Here is a 21,236-nt window from a genome sequence, read left to right on the forward strand (position 1 = left end):
TATTATCATATGATATATATGTACCACGAAGAAATGGATAATATTAAGTCATTTTTTAATGATTTATGTCCTTAATCCAAATTTCCCCGACCAGGAAGGTGTTGTGAACTTAAATTAAGAGTGACGTGAACTTAAATATACAAATATATAATTAATGTTAAATATAATAATATTTTGTTTTATAAAACATGTGTCTATACATTACTATTTTTAATTATACTCAGGCACTTAGCTAAAGAAATCCAAAGTTACGAGGTTTAAATATACGATATATTACTATTGAAATATTATGGAGTAATAGACGATAAGCAGGGGTCGACAACTGGTGGACTTGGATGGCAAAACTCTGGACAACACATTGTACTTGATTATGTTATTTACTCGAATAGTATATAGTACGTATATAATATTATCATATTATTGTATTATATTTATTATTGTTATTAATAGAAATTATAAAATGAATATTCCACTTCATTTTTTAAACTCGGATAAAGTTGTATCATAATTCATCGCAAATATTTTATCGTTAGGTATTAATCGTTTTTATTACGATTTCATAAATGTAAAATTAACAGACTCTCAGCTTGAGGACACACTGCGCATATGCTGTTCCTACCATGTTCCCGATTTCAAAAAACTGGCTAAGAAAAGAAATGCAATTTTTTGCATTAATAATTACTTGGTAAATTATTGTTATTATTATAAAAAATTATTATTATTTACTCAATATTGTAAGTTTTAATTTAAATTAATTGTAATAACTAGATAATTATTTTTATTTTTATATTGCTATTTTTCAAGTATAAAAATTTGATAAAGATTTTTTCTCTAAACCTCACATTGATAGACTATTTTAATCTTTAGGACTCCATTAGAATTTACTTACTTGCCGACCCCTGGACTATAGGGTACCTCCGGAGTTTTATTTTTTAGACAATTTCTTGGTCAATTTTTAATTTATTTTATTTTTAACTTGGTTTCTGGTAGTAAATTGAATTTTTTTCTTTTTTTTTGAGATCAATTCCTAGAACTTTTCTAAAAAAAATGCTACATTCCCCCTTTTTTAGGTATTGGCCAAGACTAGAAATTGGCTTCTGCTATGGATTGGTTAAACATTTTTTTTATTATTTTATTCATATACATAATATTTATTAAATTAATAGTAAATGGTAATGCAGAAAGATATCGATGTAGCTAGTTATTTCTTTCAAGAATATCGATATTCGATATTCTAGTCGATGTAATAATATCGACAACTACATAGCAATTTAATATTTTTATTTTATGGAAATAAATTTAATAATTTCATTAAATATTGTTTTATACCTATAATATAAAATAATAAATTAAAATATATAATTATGTAGGTACCATTCTGCTGTAGATTAGGTGTCTGGTGATATATACTGCAGGGTGATTCTTTTATCAAACAAAACTCAAAATAAAATTTTTTTTCAAACTTCTAGATACCTACATGTTTTTCTACCATTGTATACAATTTTAATTTTTTTTCACTCTTATATTTAATATTAAAAAAACTATCAACTTTTGATTTTCAAATGGCAACCTATATTAATGATTGCATAATAAATTAATAAAGCCAATTTTTTTCATGAATTTTCATGTTGGAATTTTTAATAATTTTCGTTGATCCGTCGGCGATTTATAGCTGCTCAAAGTTAGTTGGTTTTAGAAGTTTTTTAGCTATATACGTCAGTACTAATTAGCACCGTCATATCTGGGATTTTTATTTGTAAAATCTAGTAGCTATAATGATAATAAATTCGTTATCGTCGACCTCATGGTGTAGTGGAGAGTGGTGATAATATTTGTATCTGTTACTACCTGTCATACGTACAGTTTATTATAAATTTTCATATAATTACTAATTATTACTAATTATCTACTGACGAGTTTAAACACATTTACACACAATAAACACTTCCCAAAACTACCCAACTTGAGAAGCTATATTTCATCAACGGATTAACGAAAAATAAAAATTTAAGTGTAGGTTGTCATTTGAAAATCAATAAAAGTTAATAGTCGTTTACCTGATAAATATAAGGGTGTGTATATGAAAGAGTTCTACAATCCTAAAACAGTACCTATGGATCTTAAATGTTGAAAAAAGTCAATACTTTTTGAAATAATGAGTGTTGTTTGATAAAAGAAACACTTTGTATATGAAAAATGATTCAGAACGTTATCTGTCTATCAGTTTATAGTATATCATCAAGTAATATGTTTATTTGATAAATAATAAATTTTATGATTTCATTTCAGAATGAAATACTTATTATAAGATACAATTACAAAATAATTTGAAATTTTTCGCGATTTTTTTGAATTTTGTCAAAATTTTAACGCTTATAAAAAAATATTGTAACTACAGATTTTCGATATTTTTAAACAAGAAATTGATAATTTATAACGAGCTTTGTTAAATATTTTAAGATTTTCTACCTATTAAACAATTTTTAATCGACATTTATAATAAATAAAACAATTTATAACTACAAATAGCTCAAACTAGTCAAAATAATTTGAAAATTTTACGGTAAATAGAAAATGATATTATAAAAATTTGATGAAAATTGCAAATATCTAGATACCTAGGTACGAATTTTTTTTTTGTTTTCGAGGTATCAAAAAAAAACAATCGATTTTGTCGAAAATCGGATTTGCTTAAAAATTCTCGTTTTTTATAAATATTTTACTTGTTTTTTCCAAATAGGTATTGGGGATTTTTAAGTTTGACTTCTCTAAAGTATTAACTATAGATCAGCGGTTCTCAACCTTTTTGTACTCGCGTACCACCTACACAGTTTGAACATTTTTACGTATCACCTGACAGTGGCGTAGCCAAGATTTTTCTTCGGGGGAGGCTATCAGTTTTTTCACAGCGGTAGTGTACCTAGGTTCTTTCATAAGTGTAACATATAGTCATGCAGATGCTGAAGTATTATTAATATATAACATAAAAAAGCTATGACAATTTAAAATCAGTAAAATACAATTTGAGATTTTTGTAGCGTTTTTCATAGACCATTAAAATAATTTTTCAATTTTCTTAAAATTTCGGGGAGGTCTGCAACCCCCTCAGCCTCTCCCCTGGCTACACCACTGTGGCACCTGACCATTTTTTTGCTTTTTTTTTGTTATTGATAATGTATACGTTTATGTTTTTTATAAAGGAAGATTTTTTTTGCGTACCACCTATGAGCTTTCCACGTACCACTAGTCACTAGTGGTACGCGTACTACAGATTGAGAACCGCTGAACTAGATCCAATTAAACAACCAAAACCATCTCCATTTTTGAAAATCGAATCATTTTATCAACAACTTATCGTGTACTCATCCAAAAGCAAATCACATTATTGTAAAATCAGTATATTTGTTTGTCCACTCAGAATCCAAAAACTTTTTAGTATGAGTATATAAAAAAACGCTGATTGCTCTTAGTATTATACGCATATGTTATTGTTATTCAATATCGATATCTCTCGTTCTTTGATTTCGCAATTTACCAGTGGCTATGCAAAGATATTTTATTGAGGCATAAACCTCAAGACTAAGTAGAATGGGTAGATTGTAATCAGTAAAATTTCCATTATTGATAATTTATGTATTTACCTAATACATATATATATTTGTATTTAACTTTTTTTTTTAGTCTCATAACTGACATAATGAAGTAGGTGTTAAAATAAAAATAAATAGTATAAAATGTAGATACCTACCTTAAAGGTTTTAATAATAGTTTGTTCGCCGCCACTGTCCACATGATATCGTTACCTATAATAATATGTATGAAATGACAAAAAAATATCTTGCTGTAGTTTATATAACAGGATGATATCGGTTTATTAGTTAAATTATTATTTTGTCAAAGTTTAAACTTTATAAAAATTCTGTTGTTACGTCCAGTGTACCTGCTACCAGTCTACCACCTACATTAGTTGTGGCACTGCGTGCATGTAATTACTATAGCATGTCTTATCATATTATATTTTTCGTTTATTAAGAACTAAATTCGAAAAACATAGTTAACAAATGATGATTCAGTCGTGCAGGGAAGTCATTTGACCCAGTATTAGACAACCTATACACAGTTTTATTAAAGAAAATTGAATCACTGCAGGAATTCAAAAATAAGAAGGGTAAAATTTAATATTTTCATTAAAAATAAATAAAAGCAATTGATTGTGTATTGAATATAACTATAAATATTATTTTATCTTAAATATTGAAAAATTATTTATAATAAGTAAGAGAGGATCTTGAAAGATAATGTTTTCCACAGCCTTTCGAAGTTTTCGGTTATTAACACAATAAGTTATGCATTATAATATTATGCTTGTACAGTATTGCATTTAAATTTTAAATATTAAGTGACGATATAACAACTAAGGCATTATATTTATATGGTTAGTACAGTGTATATATAAATATATATATAACGTTATATATATTATATAACGTATATTATAAATTATAATAATGTACTTAAGCCACATTTGGCAAAATACAATTAATTATATCAATCTAAAAATCGTATATAAGAAGCGTATAAACATGTGGTGAGTAGGTAAACAATTATAAGATTAAAGAAGTTTGCGGAAAAAAAGTTGTTAATTTTATAAGCGTAAGTACAGAGAAAAAATAACTTTTGACACATAGTTTTCAACAAGTCTAAAATGAATATCACTTAATTCCTAGAAAAAAAAGATATTTATATTTTTTTAAATTATTATTTTTGTTAATTATTGTCGACCATAATATTTTAAACGTTGTATATTAACATCTGAAATCCAATTTGTCATCCTGAAATTAAATGATTAATGCATTAACAATTATGAGATGAAAAAACAACAGTTAGTATACATAATTAAATAGATAAAACAAACCTTTAAAATTTAGAGCTTCTTATACCAAAATAAGTAGTGTTCGCCATTTTGCACGATTAAATCGTCAACACCGGTCGGAGCTACTAGTTGATTGCTCGGAGGATTTTGCGGGTCAGGACATGATCTCAGTTTGTACAACAGCCAAAAATGATAACTCATTGGTTCCTCTTTAAGTCCCGATAAGGTGTGCACGTAATGACCGTTTGGCCATTCCGTAGCTGAAAACCTATATGAAAACCAATTATTACCTATGTAAGTTTTGATGAGTAAATGTTACTGACTAGTTTAAAACAATTTTTATTTTAAGGTTAATAATATGAATAAAGGAGGCTTAATTGTTTGTAATGGAAATAGTGTACATCCAAACTCAATCAGCTAAGTTTAGTTTTTTTTAAATTCTGTTCAATTTAAATGTGTAATATAATATAGCTTAAATATCTTTAAATATAATAGATGTATAACATTATTTTCAGGATTTAGAAATTAAAATAAATACAGGGATCACGACTATTTTATAATTCTTAAGCCTTTTAATTTTATTACGTAATTTAAGTAATGATACTAATGGGTGGCTTTTTCTTCAAAAGTATCACATATATCTGCTCTCCTCACATTTGCTTTTTAAGTAAAATATAATTTCAATAAACTCGGATGTCTGATTTAGAAAACATTTAAGTGCCTCTATGTACATCAGTGAGTGATGTTACTAGGACTACTTTGTGGGGGGTGATATAGATATTTTTTATCTGTAAAAAAAACAACATTTATAGGAATCTCACAAATTATAATTCATTATAATATAGAAAAAAAGGTCTAGGGGATGATATATCATCTACATCACCCTCCGGCCTCCATAGTTACGCTACTGATGTACATTATAGGTATTTGGGATTACATTGGTACAAATTGATACGTCTATATAATTATATAACGTACGTGAAAGCGCTGTCCAGATCAGACGCTCTTTGCATGATCTCGTAAAACGTGACGTTATGGTCGGCCGTGATGTTGATAGATCGTTTTTCCGTGATGTTGCTACCGATCCACAGCGAATAGCTGACCGTCACGTTAGTGCTGCTGTCCGCAATCTGTGGCAGATGGTACTCGTCGGTGGCAATGGGTTCGCTCACGTTGACGGACACCGGACGTTTGGTGTCGACGGCCGACGGGTGTGGTATGATAACCGCGGTACCGACGTTGTCTTTATCTATATCGTTATTTATCATGTATTATAATATTTAAAAAGGCGTATTCTTAACCTGACAGAGGAGTTTAATATGAATTAAGATGTTGGCTCATCAAAACCGGGATCAACTATTCCCCCTCCCCCTCTCGTAAATAAACTTCTCTGACACTCACCAGCTCCCGGCCGGACCTCACAGTGGTCCGCTATCCCTTCGGCGACGCCCGACACACGCGCCAAGGCGATTATCACTTCAGCTGTTGTTGCAATGTCGAAGAAAGCTCCGTCGGGTCCTTGATGGTTCAACAGCCAGTCGACTGCGTTTGTCCGGTTCCACGTGGCTTTGCCTTCCTGTAATGCCTGTATAACAGCAGCAAAACGGATAATGAATTGTAAGTATTTCTGAACAATTAATGTGTAAAAGGTATTGTATATTTATATCAATAATATAAACTAGTTTATTTAGTCGTCGATTGCAGCCCGGCAGCCGTAGATACGCGAAGATAGATAGGTACATTGCATGCACTGCAGTTGTGGATTCAGCTGGAAGGGAGCGTAAAAAGTGATAAAGTACATCATTGGGGGAGTTTGACCACTCCTAGCATGCTACTTTTATTTCACTTTACTTTCTTTCATTGCGTTTTTTTTGGTAATTGATAAATGTAATACTGAGTATAAATAAATAATAATAGCATATAGATTAGTAAGAAAGACCGAAGCTATAATGGATATTGGATATACTCTTTTCATGTTTTTCACATTTCATATAGGTAGGTAATTCAGTTTCATAATTGTTTAATATTCTTTATCGCTCTATAAATATGTAAGTAATTGCATAGTTTCTACTCAATTATTATCTGAATGATTAATTGGATTTGGTAGTTATTTATAAAAGTAAAAAATGAAAAAAAAATGTTTTGTCAACTACCCCCAAAGGTTGAAATTGGGTTATATAGTTTAGCTAAGAATACCTACATTTTGTAAATCTTATATACTGTGTTACCTAACTCCTATGACCAATTTGTCTTCCCCTCCTCTTAAGTCGTAACTCGTTAGCCAATATATGTTTATGTTTAATTTATATCCGTATAGTAATGTGCCGATACCTATAATAATATGATGATACCAAGTATAAGAAATGTGCAGTTCTTCATATATATCACAACATCACATCTTATAGGAACATTTGTAATTTGTAAAGGTACATTTTTGTACAGATTTGGGCATTATTCTCTATAAAATATATACGATTGATATCTACTTCCACTACTGAAATTTGAATTGATTAAGATTTATATTTTATACTCACTCTGATTGCAAGTGCAGTTGTGTGAAGACTACCGAATCCTCCGTCTGGCTGTTGTAGTGCTATCAATGTCGCTAATGGTTTTTTGAGTAACGGTTTTACGTTCCGATTGCGATGATCATGTTCTACACACTGAAGGGCTAATATAGCCACACTCAATGAATCTGAAAATAAGTATATATCGTTATTCGCTTGTTTAGAAAACGTAATACATTATATAGTCGGTCTATTAAAATTCAAAATAATGATATGTAGTGATCGTTTCACAAAATGTTAAGCCAAAACGAATATTTTTTTATAAAATAATGTTACTATATCGGGGTTAGATACTTAAAAACAATAATGAATTTACAATAATGAAAATAATACCCCTGCATCATATAGAATAAATATTAAATAGGTACCAAGATATAATATCTTAAATTGTGATAGTTACTAATATAAATTTAATATTCTTGTAAATAATATCTAACTCATTGGAACTTAGTAATTTTTACATTTTTAATTTTTTCTTACTTTGAAATTTTATCGTATTTTGTCTTAATTTCATTATAAATTAATATATTTGTAGGTAATTGTACGGGTATGTTTATTGTGTTGTACGTCTTGTACCTACTTATATATTTTTTATTTTTACTACTCGTCTATCACTAAGGCTGCATTTAAAATTATGTTCTGAAGACACAATATTTTTATGTTACAATATTTATTAGTTACCAAATTCTATGGACTTATATAAACACATAAGTATATATTTAAATTGGCTACATTTTGGGAAATATACACTTCTATTATTATTTTATGATACATGATTATTAAGCCTATGTGCGGCTAGTTATTATTTTTCTTTTAAATTGTACGGTAACTGACCCACTGTATGCTTTGTGTTAGCTATCTCCATTAGTCTTCTAATATGTCTTTTTCTGACATGTGTACCCGATTCACACGCCACCAAAGAGCTATACGAGAAATCCAAATCGGATATAGTTTCATGTTGTAGCAACGAACCTGAAAAATAAAACTGTTGCATTAATACCACGTTTCACGTTTAAAATCAGCAAGACGATTATACTGGAATCGATTACAATTTTTATTGACTATCAAAAGTAATTTTTTTTTTATAGTTTTTATACCAATCAAATCGTGTCCGTGGAATTGTCTTGGATCGTGACAAGCACTAGCCAACGCCATTGAGTATGTCGCGATGTTGGCTACGGTCAACGCTTCGTCTTCATCGTCTTGTTGTTGAAGGGTAACTGAATCTGGGTCGTGGTGTTGCCAAAGTCTGGCCAAAAGCTCTATTTCTAGTTGTTTGGCGCTCAGTTCTCGTTCCAGACGTTCCCCGGTTTTCGTCATCTCCATGGCCACGATGGCCTGAGCGGTGTCCGTCCCGGTTCCCCATCCCCAGTCTTTGCTTCGTTGTAAAGTAAGCCAGTCAATAGCTCGTTGTAACTCTGTAACACAATAAAATACATTAATTTCCGTTCGAACAAACGTGCGGTAATGAAAAACCAATGACCGGATACGATTAACACTGAGGGTACAACACATTATTGCACAAAGCTTCGATAAACATACAGACTCGTGTATTGTTTTATTATTTGTTGATAGCTTTGTTTAGTGAGTATTATCTTTTTTTCATTTTCAAAACCAAAACATTTTATTAATGCATTGATTGTAAAAATGGATTATAAACCATATAATGTACTTATTGGATTTTGTTATAGCTATTAGCTAATAAAGGATTGAAATAAGTTAATAAAAATTGTATAACTGGTGAAAACTCAGTTATTTCAATTTGTATTTTATAGCAGAAAAAATACATTTTTGAGGCTTTAAATAATATTATATGATTACCTATATGTTAATTTGTATACGAAATATTTTTTATTATATTTTATAGATATTCAATATAATATTGACAATATTTAATAATGTTTAACAAACATAGAGTGGAATGCTTAAAAACCAATTAAATATCAACGAACTATTACAATTTACTGTCAAATTTTCAAATAGGTATTTGGATATATAATATCATTAGTAATAATTATTAAATTAATATTTTAATTTCATATTTTATTAGTTGTTACAAATATTATACGTATGGTCGAATTTATTAGAAATAAAAGTGTCGGTTTCAAAGGACACACCTCTAATTGACTGCTGTGTCAAAAAATGTTAGTTATTGATTAAAAATTGTACTAAAATATTTCAATAATCTTCAGGATGTATTATAAGCAAATATACAAACAGTATTGAATTAATTCATCATCAAAACATGAAGCTTTGAGTTAAAATTGACTCATACAATACTTAAATACGAATCATTCAGTAGGTGTATAATGTATAAGTAATATTTACTTAGTTTATCAATATCAGTTTAGTTTGCATTACGCAATAATGATAATATAACCCACTTATGTGTAGGTAACGTTACCTCCGAATCAGTGTAAGTTCTAAGGATGTAAAGGTCTAATATAATATATCAAACGTCAATATTGCAGATGTGAAATTATTTAGCATTAATTGTCATGTTAACCGTATTCACCATCATCTACAACTAGATACCTAAATCAATTCATACATAAATCACTCCTGTCACTATCCATGTCAAATATTTGGAAATTTATGTGATGGATTACAATTGTGATATCATACTTAAGTCTTGTTCAACTCTGTCAACACAATATATATATATCCTGAACGGTCGGTATATGACTACACAATTCACTTTAATTAATTTATTGATTACAACAATTTAGGAGTTGTATTACAATGCGCGTGCGTGATTTGATTTATTGAATAGCTGATCGAGTATATCAGTTCTGATTATTTGAAAAATATTTAAATTTTAAATTGATAGTAAAAATGTATTAATATGTAAATGACCGTTTTCTTAAAAATGTAAATAATTAAAGTAATTTATATGAGTCATTTATTTTTTATAATTTGAATGATAATATATGTTTGAATTTATCATGTTTATTATAACCGTTATAATACATTATGGTATACTAACTATATTATAGTCTACAACCTCGCCCATAAATGACATAGATAAGTAATGTGTGAGCATCGGCAAAGTGCTAGTTTTGTACCACTCATTAGTCGTTGATATTGTTATAGTGAAGAATAATTTTGTATACTGTAAATTATAATATTAATTGCTTGTACATTTAATTAAAATAAATTAAATTAAATCATGACTTCGTTAATTTCATCTATAATATTTCGTCTTAAACTGGCGCAAGTAGTGAGTATTGCATTAAATTTTTTTTTTTAAAAATGTATAAATCGGTTTGATTAAATTAAAATTAGATTTTGTGAAACAACCATTGTTTTAATACTTATTTGAATATTATAATTTTCGCTTTTTTAAAAAAATATTATGTAATAAGTAATAACTAATAAAATATGACAATTAATTTTACTCAAAAAAAAAAAAAAATGTTATTTTACATAGGTAATAATAATTAGTAATTTGTTTTTAATTTTACCATTTAAAACTCAACACAGGCATTTAATTATTAATAAATTATTATTTAACATAAATGTATTACGTTAAAATAATATATAGCCATATAATTTATAAGTATATTTATATGTAAATAAATTAATACAAATATATATAATATGCATAAGGAAATATGAAGATTTAAGAATTATCATGTAATATTCGTACAAGCACATTCTATGAAATATTAATAAAAGTCTATTGTATTGTTAGCTTAAGATATATAAGTATTTAATTCCAAATATAGGTTAAATATTTATGAGATATTTAAATATGTTATTGATGATTATATTCACACCTAGGTAGTGATATAGATACTATACAGTTTACACTTAGATAAGACAACACGACTAAATTTATAGTCTTTGCGTTTATTGCCAGGGTTTATTTTCTTATCATTGTTGTAAGAGTGATGCGATTTTATAATGAAATTATATTTTTGTAATGTCATTTGAATCATGTTAAGGTTAACTATACTAAAATATTATTACGGTTTAATATGATCTGTATTTGAATTAACTCATATAGAGGTTCCATGATTGAATAGCTGAATAAGTATTCTTTGAGTAAACATTTTCTCACGGATAAATCTAGTTTTAGATAAATTTAGTTTTATTGAATGTCTAAAATCAAATAAAACTTGAAAACTTAAAATGTATTTATCATGACTCATAATAATAGTTTTGTCGAGCTTATTTAATTTTAAAACATGACGATATTTATGGGTGTTGAGCCTTTGCATGTGGACATACATCATAGTATATAATTTGTAATTTGTAATGTGTATATTGTATAGTGTACATCAATCTATCATAATATATTTTAAGTTGCTTAATAATATGATTCATTTAAGAAAAATACCGGCAAAAAAAAAAACGATGAAATATAGTTGATCTAATATTATATATTTTTATTTTATCAGAATTTCACGTATGCCGTAAAAATAGTTTTTTTTTAATAGAAAAATGATGTTTTTTGTATGTAAAGACAAAAAAGTCTCATTAACCAATATACCTTATATACATATTAATCAATCGGCTTTTATATTGATAAATACAGGGGGCATAGTGATAAATTTAAATTGCTTTTTAATGATACGATGTTGTATAATTGTACCTATATTAAATTATCCTGTCTAAACAACGGGCTGAGTTATTTTTCCGAGCATTATCTATGTAAAGTCACCTACATTATATAGTTATATCAGCTTAAAATGTAATAATTAAAAGTTTTAAGTGGTAGTTAGTACTTATTATAGTGTAAAAAACAATACATTTTAACTTTTATGGAGAACTAAATAATCATATATTATATTCATGTAGAAAAAATGTATAAAGGGCTAGTTTAATTTAGTGCTTGTCAAATAAATTTTAAATTTTAAACAAACTTTATAAAATATATAAATCTGTATCTGTGATTAACACAGAAATTTCATCATAAAATGTGGAATTTCTTTGAATGAATAATTCAGTGTTGTATCAAATTTAACTAAAAAACAAATTAAAGCCTATTAATAACTTTACGTTTTATAGATTCTATAAGAAAAATTAATAATTAAAATGTTTATTTAAAAAAAATATAAAAAAAGCTTCTTTGTAATAAATTAATTTTTATATTTACACATTTCACATTTAAAATTATATATATTTAACAAAATAGAAAATAGAAAATGTTTATAAATATCTTAAAAAAGATCAAAATATTTGAAAAAAAAATATGAGTTATATAGAAATTAAATATATAAACATTTGATGAAAATATCAAGTATCGGTTATTAGTTAAATGTACTACCTATGTAGTTATTATTTATAATGGTGAATTTTCTAGGTTAGGAGTAAAACTTCAAACAGTCATAAAAAATTAATTTGACCTATGGTAAAATGTTTTTTTAATATAGGTTAAATTACTAATGAGAAGTTTTGTATTCAAATCTTAGATTTGAAAGAAAGTTTTTTATGAATTTCTAACTACAAAATAATTTGTATATACATTTACGTAATTTTAATGAATTTTGCTAAGATTCTAATTTTAAATACGTATAAAAATATATTGTAATTAAAAATTTTCGATATTGTTTTAATTGGTAAATACGTATATTATGAGCAATTTCATATTACATTTTCAAGCATTTGTATATATATATAATATATATATATATTATTAGCATTTATGGAAAAAACTAGATAAATTGATAATTTGGAATGTTTATAAATAGTTCAAAAATATCAAAAATATTTTGAAATTGTTCACATACATAGAACATTATAATATAAATATTTATTAATATTTATTGATAATATAAAGTACCTATCTAGAGATGTTTATTTTTGAATTAGATAAGTACAACAAAATTCAAAATCAATTTTGTCGAATTCTGTCAAATAATTTCTGTTTTTGCTCAATTTTCAGTTTGTTTTCCCGATTACTTACTTATTTATTATTTATTTATTTATTTTTTTGAACCTTTAAATACTAAATATAAGATTCAATTTTCTATCAAAAACCACACTCAAATTCTTAAGTCGATGCATTTACTGCCAAAAAGGTGATGATAGAAAACATACACAATTGTAAAATTAATACATGAATCTAAAATACTAAAAATTTAGAAAACATAACAATTATTTAGTATAATAATTATTTCTAATAATTTTAAAATAATAGAACATTTTTTTAATCATTCAGATGATCAATTATTAAAATATTAAATATATTTATAATTGTATGTAAATTTCAACTTTTAAATTATTTCAAGAATAAAATAAAAATATGATATATATAACATATGTGATAATAAAGTATAAGCTATACTAGTTTTTATTTTTAAGTGTTAGTTCTGTGTCATTAGTCGTTAAACGCTTAACTAATACGCAATATTTTAAGTAAATATTAAAGTAGTAACAACTTCATGCTCAAACTATTAAATTACTTATATTATTTAGAAGTTGAAAACATTATTTTTTTTATTTTTTTTGATTGAATGCAACGAGTGTTAAATTATTGATTAATTTTACGAATTAGTTAACCAATGGTAATATTACTTATTACTTATAAAAAGTTAGCACCTATTTACACTATTTATAGATAACTGAAATTTTCAATTTCCTAAATATTTTTTTTGAAATGTCGATAAAAACATTTTGGGTTCCCAAAAAAAACTTAAAAATGTAATACGACGTTTCTTATGAGTTTAGTCTTATAGTGATTCAAAAATTATAAGAATACATAGGCACAATTTTTTTTTATTAGCATTTGAAGTTCAAATATTGACGAAATTCGTCAAAACTATAAATATTTGTAAATTATTTTGTAGTTAAAAATGTATACAATTTTTGTATAAGTAATAATGAGTTGAAAATTTAACACAAGATTTTTCATAAGTTTGGCTTATAATAATTATAAACAAAGTTGAGAGATTGCCAATTAAAAAATCTTTATACCAAGTTTAAAGTTTTACAAAATCCAAAATTCACGCGTAAAATAATGATTATTTATTATCAAATAGTTTTAAATTTTCGTCATAGTTAAAAATCACTAGTCATAGAAACTTGAAACATACATCAGTTGTTTAAATTGGCATTTTCTTTACAATATTTAATTTTAGGGTATTGAAGTCATTAAAACATAAACTACTTTTCTCACCACCCAATGGAAAATATATATCCTAGCCCCTAGGCTGACCAATAATCTCCGTTCAGAATCGTTTTTCGTATACAATAATATCTATCACTGGATTCAAATTTAACACAATCATTATAGTGATCTACTCTATGTCCGAAATCCACTCGATATCTATTGTACAACTGAGCGTTAACCACTTTATTATCCTTTTTTATATTGATTTTGAGGGGGGGGGGGTTATAACAACAGGTCATATTTCACCAAATTGTGTTTAAATAGATTTATTATTTCACAAATCTAATGTGTTCGAGAGAGGAATGATGTTTAAATAAATAGAAATATGTACAGGTATACAATTAATTGAGGAATTTTAAAATTAATTTTCGAAATATAATATGACCTGGGTGAATTGTATACGTCAACTTTATTTTTTTACTGTTTTACTATTTTATTTGTATTGATAATTCTTATTTTTAACTAAATTAGAGTCTAAGAAAAATATAATAAAAAATATAACTAAAAGTGTATCCATGCATAAAAATATAAAACTTACATAATAAATAGGTAATAATATACTTATTTTTATTTTTCAGATTCTTTCTTTTGGAAGTATTATACCAGTGTTCGCCGAATTGGATATTACCTATTCGCGGTTATCTTCAGATTTCGCGTACCTAACGTTGTACAGTTACCTGGGTATTGGTATTATCACCCTGGTGAGCTTATGTATAGCAGAACCAATCTCCGAAAAATTGGTAAACATAATACATATACATTAAGTGTACCTACACATTGCTCGAATAACCTAAAAGGCCAAAGCTTATATTTATACAACTTGCCCTTATAAAGACCTAACCTTTAATATAATACATACACATGTAAATGTCTGTCGTTGCAGGTTTTAACGGTACCCTAGAGAAACTCTGTTGAAATCTTTAACTCTCGTTATAAACCCCCCTCCACCAACCACTCACCCATTCTATATTTCATCGCTCTTATGCTTTAGGTATATGATGTGCGTAGTTCAAAGTTCGAGTATATTAAGTATATACTCGGTAAGCAAATAGCCCGAAGGTTTTAACATAAATTTAAACTGAAAACATCATGTGTAAAGAATTATTAATGAAGTTGGGGTCACAAAATCCAACAATTTTTTTTACATATACCTAGGTATACCTATATGTCTTGTAGTAAATCTTTTTTGAGGTAACATAATATTTAAAAACTTTATTTATCGTAAACGATTATTATCTGTGCTACTTATAAAATAATATATAAATATATAGCTTATAACCTATATTTTTTTTTATTGATACCTTGTTTTCTAAACAATACGATAGGTACTATACAGTATAAATATAGTAAGACAGTATTATTATACCTACCTATAATATCGAAAAAATAAAGTTTAATATTTTGAAATTTAATTTTATATTTTGTTTCGACGAAAGTCCTCTTTTTTTATAAAAATATATTTGATTAATGAGAATTGTATATCATTGATATTATTTAATCTCAAAGTTTCTTGAGTTGACAATATGACATTTGCAGTAAAAAAAAAGTTTGTTATAAATGTATTTAACAAAAAGTAATAATTCTAAAAAAATAAAATAAAATAATAAGCAATGATTGCATAGGGTAAGTTGCATACTTGTATATACTCGTAATTTAACAACGCATTTAAAATAAATAGTGAATTTTATTTTTTTGAACTCAGTATTATAATTATTGAGTACTTATCTATCGGACAATAATGAATAAATTGTAGTTGTTTAAATATTAGTGAAGATATTGTCGATTGACCTCAATAACATTTTATATGACATATGAAAGTTTAAAAGTTGCATGCGTGTAAAGTCACACAAGTCTATCCTTTATACGCCATATAAATAAAATACAATGAAACATAACGTATTATAAGTTATAATAGACATACAAATACGACTAAAAATATTTAGAATACATATTTTAATACTTAACATTTCTTTATTGGGACAGTAATTAATATTGGTGTCCATTTACTATTGCATCTTTTAACTAAAATATCAAGTATTGTGCAAAATAGTTACCTATTTTACGAGTTTACCACCAACAATTAAATTTCCTTTTCCACTTTTGAAACAATTGAAATTATAGTATAAAGTTATTCGTTAATTTCAATTTGCTCTAAGTGCAAAAAACGTATACACATATTCGATTAGATGTAAAAAATCATTCATGATAAGATTGTGGTACCTACTATGATTGTTATATGTACGATTATTTGATCGTAAGATTGTTTTCAATCTTAAATATCATGAGATTATTATTATTTATTTTCATGATTTCGTTAGGTTAGGTTAATGTATAACCCCGGAGTTCATTGCTCCATTCAATTAGTATGAACTCAACTCGTATTAAAGTATTTAATATTTATACCTACCACTCATGATTTTTACATATTAAATAATTTTATTTTAAATCGTAGATGGTTGGTAGGTATATAGATTTTGATTTATTTCTACAAATACGTTTATTATTTTGGACATATGCATTGTAATTTTCTATATCTTTCACCGATTTTCGATTGATGATTATCAGTAATCACCATTAGGTATTTCATATTATATTCATATTATAGTATACCTAATGGCTAATATACTAATTCTGACAAAATAATAATAATAATATAATGGATTTTAATATTTTAATAGGTGTGAGCTTTTCCAATTAAATATGAGTCATGTATGTATTATAGTTATCTACATGACGAAATGCTTTAAATAAACTTAATAAACACTACGTATGTCCGTACACGTCATAAAAATTTCACACGATAAATTGCTTAAAGGTACCCGCTATATAATAATAATATAATAATCCGGCTAATTCGACGACATTACTTGCCGCCATCGTCGTCAACGCACACGCACACACAGGAAAGGGATGTCGAACATATAACGAAGGGTTAATATGACCCTATATGGCTATATATATACATAATATATATATATATTAAACACGCACCTACACACATAAATTATACGCGTCTGTGTGCAGGTAAAATTAATGAGCCAGCTATATTGGGTGTAAAAAATTCATTGTCATATGTTGCCGAGGGAAAAACTCGCGTGTTGAACAACCAAAGTAGAGGAAGGAGGTCCGTTATAATTTCGTATGTTATTATTATATTTTACCGGCGTGACAGAAAATTGGATGCGAAATATAATAACAACACGCGCGCGACCCACACACACACACACATACTATAGCTAGCCTGACGATCAATATCACCCGGCTGATTGTTGGTATGTTTCGCAAAACACACCGCGAGCCTCCGCGGTATGTTCGATATTTAATAAAATTACGTGGGCATACAGTCATAGCACTTGAATGAATTAAAATTAAACAGAACTCCTGTTCCGGAACTTGTTTTTACAATATAAATATTTAAATCCGCCGAAATAATGACATATTTATCGGGAGGCAGTGTAATCAGCCAGAGTTTTATAAACTATTAACAATACACCAAACTAGTGAAATTTGTTTTTTGAAAATTATAGAATTTATTATTTTTTTATTGGTAGGTATTTAAAAGATATTTTTGCACACGTATGTATTCGTAGTTATTAACAAATGATCATGACGTATTAAATAACTTCGCAATATTAAATCTGGGAGTGTATTTGGGTCGAACGTCCGTTGCTTTCTGAAAACTGTCAAATCTTTCTCTCCTTCCGCCAATCTAATCAAATATTCTTAGATACATATTTGTGTCACGCCATAAAATCAACTGTCCGGATACGTTTTTAATTTTATTTTTACTGTCCCCCGGCCAAGTGCACACGTGCTCGCGGATGTTATTCCCTAATTATTATATTATACTGTCATTGTTTTTGATGTTGTTACATCGTGTGTTGTCGTTTCTAGGCTCTATACTCTTCGTGTCTGGCCGTGATCATGCACCTGATATCGGCAGTTTGTATCATTATCGACGTGTTCGGCCACGAGTATTTATGGGGATTGCGGCTCATCAGCGGACTGTGCGCTGGGGCAAACTCTGTGGCCTACGGATGGGAAGTGTTGTACACGACGAAATTTGTCCATCACTGAGGACGCGATGACGGCCTTCTACGCCGGAAAAACCGGAAAAAAGAAACGACGATTGCTCGAAAAATTAATATACTTATAATAGGTATCTTTTTTTGTCCTCTCCTATAGGTACTATATTATTATTATTTAATTCTCCGTCACCGTATTATCGTATAGCACATGTATATAAAGCAGTATAAGCGTCGCTATCGTAATAATTGTACAGGTATACCAATATATGTTATTATATAAATATACTTTTTATGATATATTATAATATATATCATCTGATAATATTTAACATAATAATTTATCAATTTATTATTAATAGCTGATGCAGCAAACGTTGTTTTGCCTATAAAGAACTGTTTTTAAATTGTATTACACTGTATACGGCATTGGCTATGAAAAGAATTTCGAATTAAACTATAAGTATACCCTCTGCAGCTGTAGTTTTTAAATTTCTGTCGAACACGATATTATTTACCGAACGCAAAAAAAAAAACAAATGTACCATACTCGTGTCATTGACTGTAATTCATTATTATTAATAATATACTGTCGACCTTACCTGATTTGTCTTTGACGGCATTTTGGGCGGCGGCCAGATGCGGTACGACCGCAATGACAACGGCGGCGATGATTATCGCGGCAGCCGGTGGCCACCGTGGTCGTCGTCGTGTAGCCATATGACTACGGTGGTGCGACTACGCGGTGGTGCCGGGACATCGAGCCGACGCGTACTTCGCGGCGTCAGTGGCGGCGGCGGCGGCGTCAGTGAGGGTTCCCGACCAGTTGCGCCGCGTGCGCGTTCGATAAGCTGCCGCCGTCGCGCCGAAGCTGCTGGCCACGCCTACCCCGCAACGGTCAACGCGACGCCACCGCTAGGCATCTGTGGCGCCTGTACGTCGCCGCGGTGATCGGCGAGGGGAAGCGCGGGGTTGAGCGGATAGCGCAAGGGGTTGTAAACGGGGGAAAATAACCTAGATCGCATTTCTTTTTATTTCTTTTTATTTCTTATACCCTCATCCCCGTCCGACGAGTGGTAGCCGGTGCCGTCGTTATACGGTGCGCACACCTCTGCTCGCATCCATCGTCAACGCAGCAGCAGCGAGAGGAGATATAAATATGATGAGGTTAGTCGGAAGGAAGCCCGCTGCTGTACGCGACCGACGCACTTGCCGGATGAAGTAAACATATATATATATATATATATATGTGTGTGTATGTGTATTGTGTATATAAATGTGGTTTCGGACGTGAGTGGTGCGGATGAAGGAGAAATGAATATTTCCGGCACGATTGAAAATCAATTTACCCTACCACGGTTAGGTCGCAAACGCGGCGCGGTTAGAAGAAATGCCAAAAATTCTGTAGAAAGAAAAAAACGAAGATTATATTAATATATACGATCATTCCGTTTATTAAATCGTATATTATACTATGGTATAATGCCGTCGTTATAATATATATATATATTATAAAAGTACTGCAAAGGTACCTAGGTACTTGGTCGAAATTCCTTTGAGTATGAAATTGCTCTTATATCGCTAATGCGATATTGATGAATTCTGCCGCACCATAATATATAGCGTAATACTTACATACATACATAAATTTATACCATATACTTGCACCGTTGTTGAATAAAGTTCAGCCGAGAAAATATATAATATCGACGAATATCGTGAACAATAGTGCTGCTGTTTTAGTTATATACAAGTTTAAGTTATATCTTATATACAAATACATATTTTAATACTGAATACATGGCAACGCATAGAAAATTGTGTAATTTTATTGTATCATGTACATATACTATATATATGTAATATGTGTATAATACATGTTTTAAAAGTCATTGGTAACAGTTGTACTTAAATACATTATTTAAAGTAATACTTAACTACCATGTTACTGCGCCCATGTATATATTGTATAATAATCCTTACGGTCTACATTAGCCTGAAATGTATCTACGCATTACTTAATGTGTTCGAATCATATTATTTGTTTGTAAAACTGTACGCTGTACTTTTATACTTTTACTTTCCACCAAAATATTCATAAATATAAAATACTACAAAATAGATAATACCACGAAAGATTACCGATCATAATAATTCACTGTATTTAATACTTTAAGTTTTATACTGATTTTAATACTATTGATGTATCAAATAACTAAAAACTTATTTACTATAATTAAATGTATACACGAAGTATCATATTATAATATGAAACACGTTATCAACCTTCGGCATCTTTTGCATTTTAAAACATAACCGTCGATCGATTTCGTCCCGAGGATTTTTGGAAGATTTAGCCGTTTAAGCCTTTGAAGTAAACAAAACTTTGTAGTATATACATTTTCTGCTTGTGGAATATTCAATGTTGATATATAAAATTATCAAAGTTTTTATCCATAATGGCGATAACATAACGATCATAGGCGTAAATCAGGTACAGTTATTGTGATAGGGGAAGAGCCATAACAATCTAAATCCCTATATAGGTACTTAATTCTTAAATACAATAAAAATGTTTTTCTCTGCTTGAAAATGTGTAAAAGTATAATATAAAGTTCATATTATTTATTGATTTTATTAGTATTTGTTTAAAA

At 28.4% G+C, this 21,236-nt stretch overlaps 2 protein-coding genes across 2 annotated transcripts; one reads left to right on the forward strand and one right to left on the reverse strand.

Annotated features, from left to right (window-relative positions):
* Window positions 1–4,198: 4,198 nt before the first annotated feature.
* On the reverse strand, window positions 4,199–19,400 carry LOC114125392 (uncharacterized protein CG3556). The gene is made up of 8 exons (XM_027989009.2): window positions 19,185–19,400; window positions 8,538–8,858; window positions 8,275–8,412; window positions 7,408–7,568; window positions 6,275–6,458; window positions 5,852–6,122; window positions 4,916–5,141; window positions 4,199–4,832 (listed from the first exon to the last, which is right to left on the reverse strand). Exons 1-7 carry the CDS (start codon window positions 19,300–19,302, stop codon window positions 4,925–4,927), a joined length of 1,410 nt encoding a protein of 469 aa, XP_027844810.1. The 5' UTR covers window positions 19,303–19,400; the 3' UTR covers window positions 4,199–4,832; window positions 4,916–4,924.
* Window positions 10,470–19,059, forward strand: LOC114125393 (uncharacterized). The gene is made up of 3 exons (XM_027989010.2): window positions 10,470–10,660; window positions 15,136–15,297; window positions 18,452–19,059. Exons 1-3 carry the CDS (start codon window positions 10,610–10,612, stop codon window positions 18,632–18,634), a joined length of 396 nt encoding a protein of 131 aa, XP_027844811.1. The 5' UTR covers window positions 10,470–10,609; the 3' UTR covers window positions 18,635–19,059.
* Window positions 19,401–21,236: the final 1,836 nt, after the last annotated feature.

This window comes from Aphis gossypii, chromosome 2 (assembly GCF_020184175.1).
Source record: "Aphis gossypii isolate Hap1 chromosome 2, ASM2018417v2, whole genome shotgun sequence".
Classification (NCBI taxonomy): Eukaryota; Metazoa; Arthropoda; class Insecta; order Hemiptera; family Aphididae; genus Aphis; species Aphis gossypii.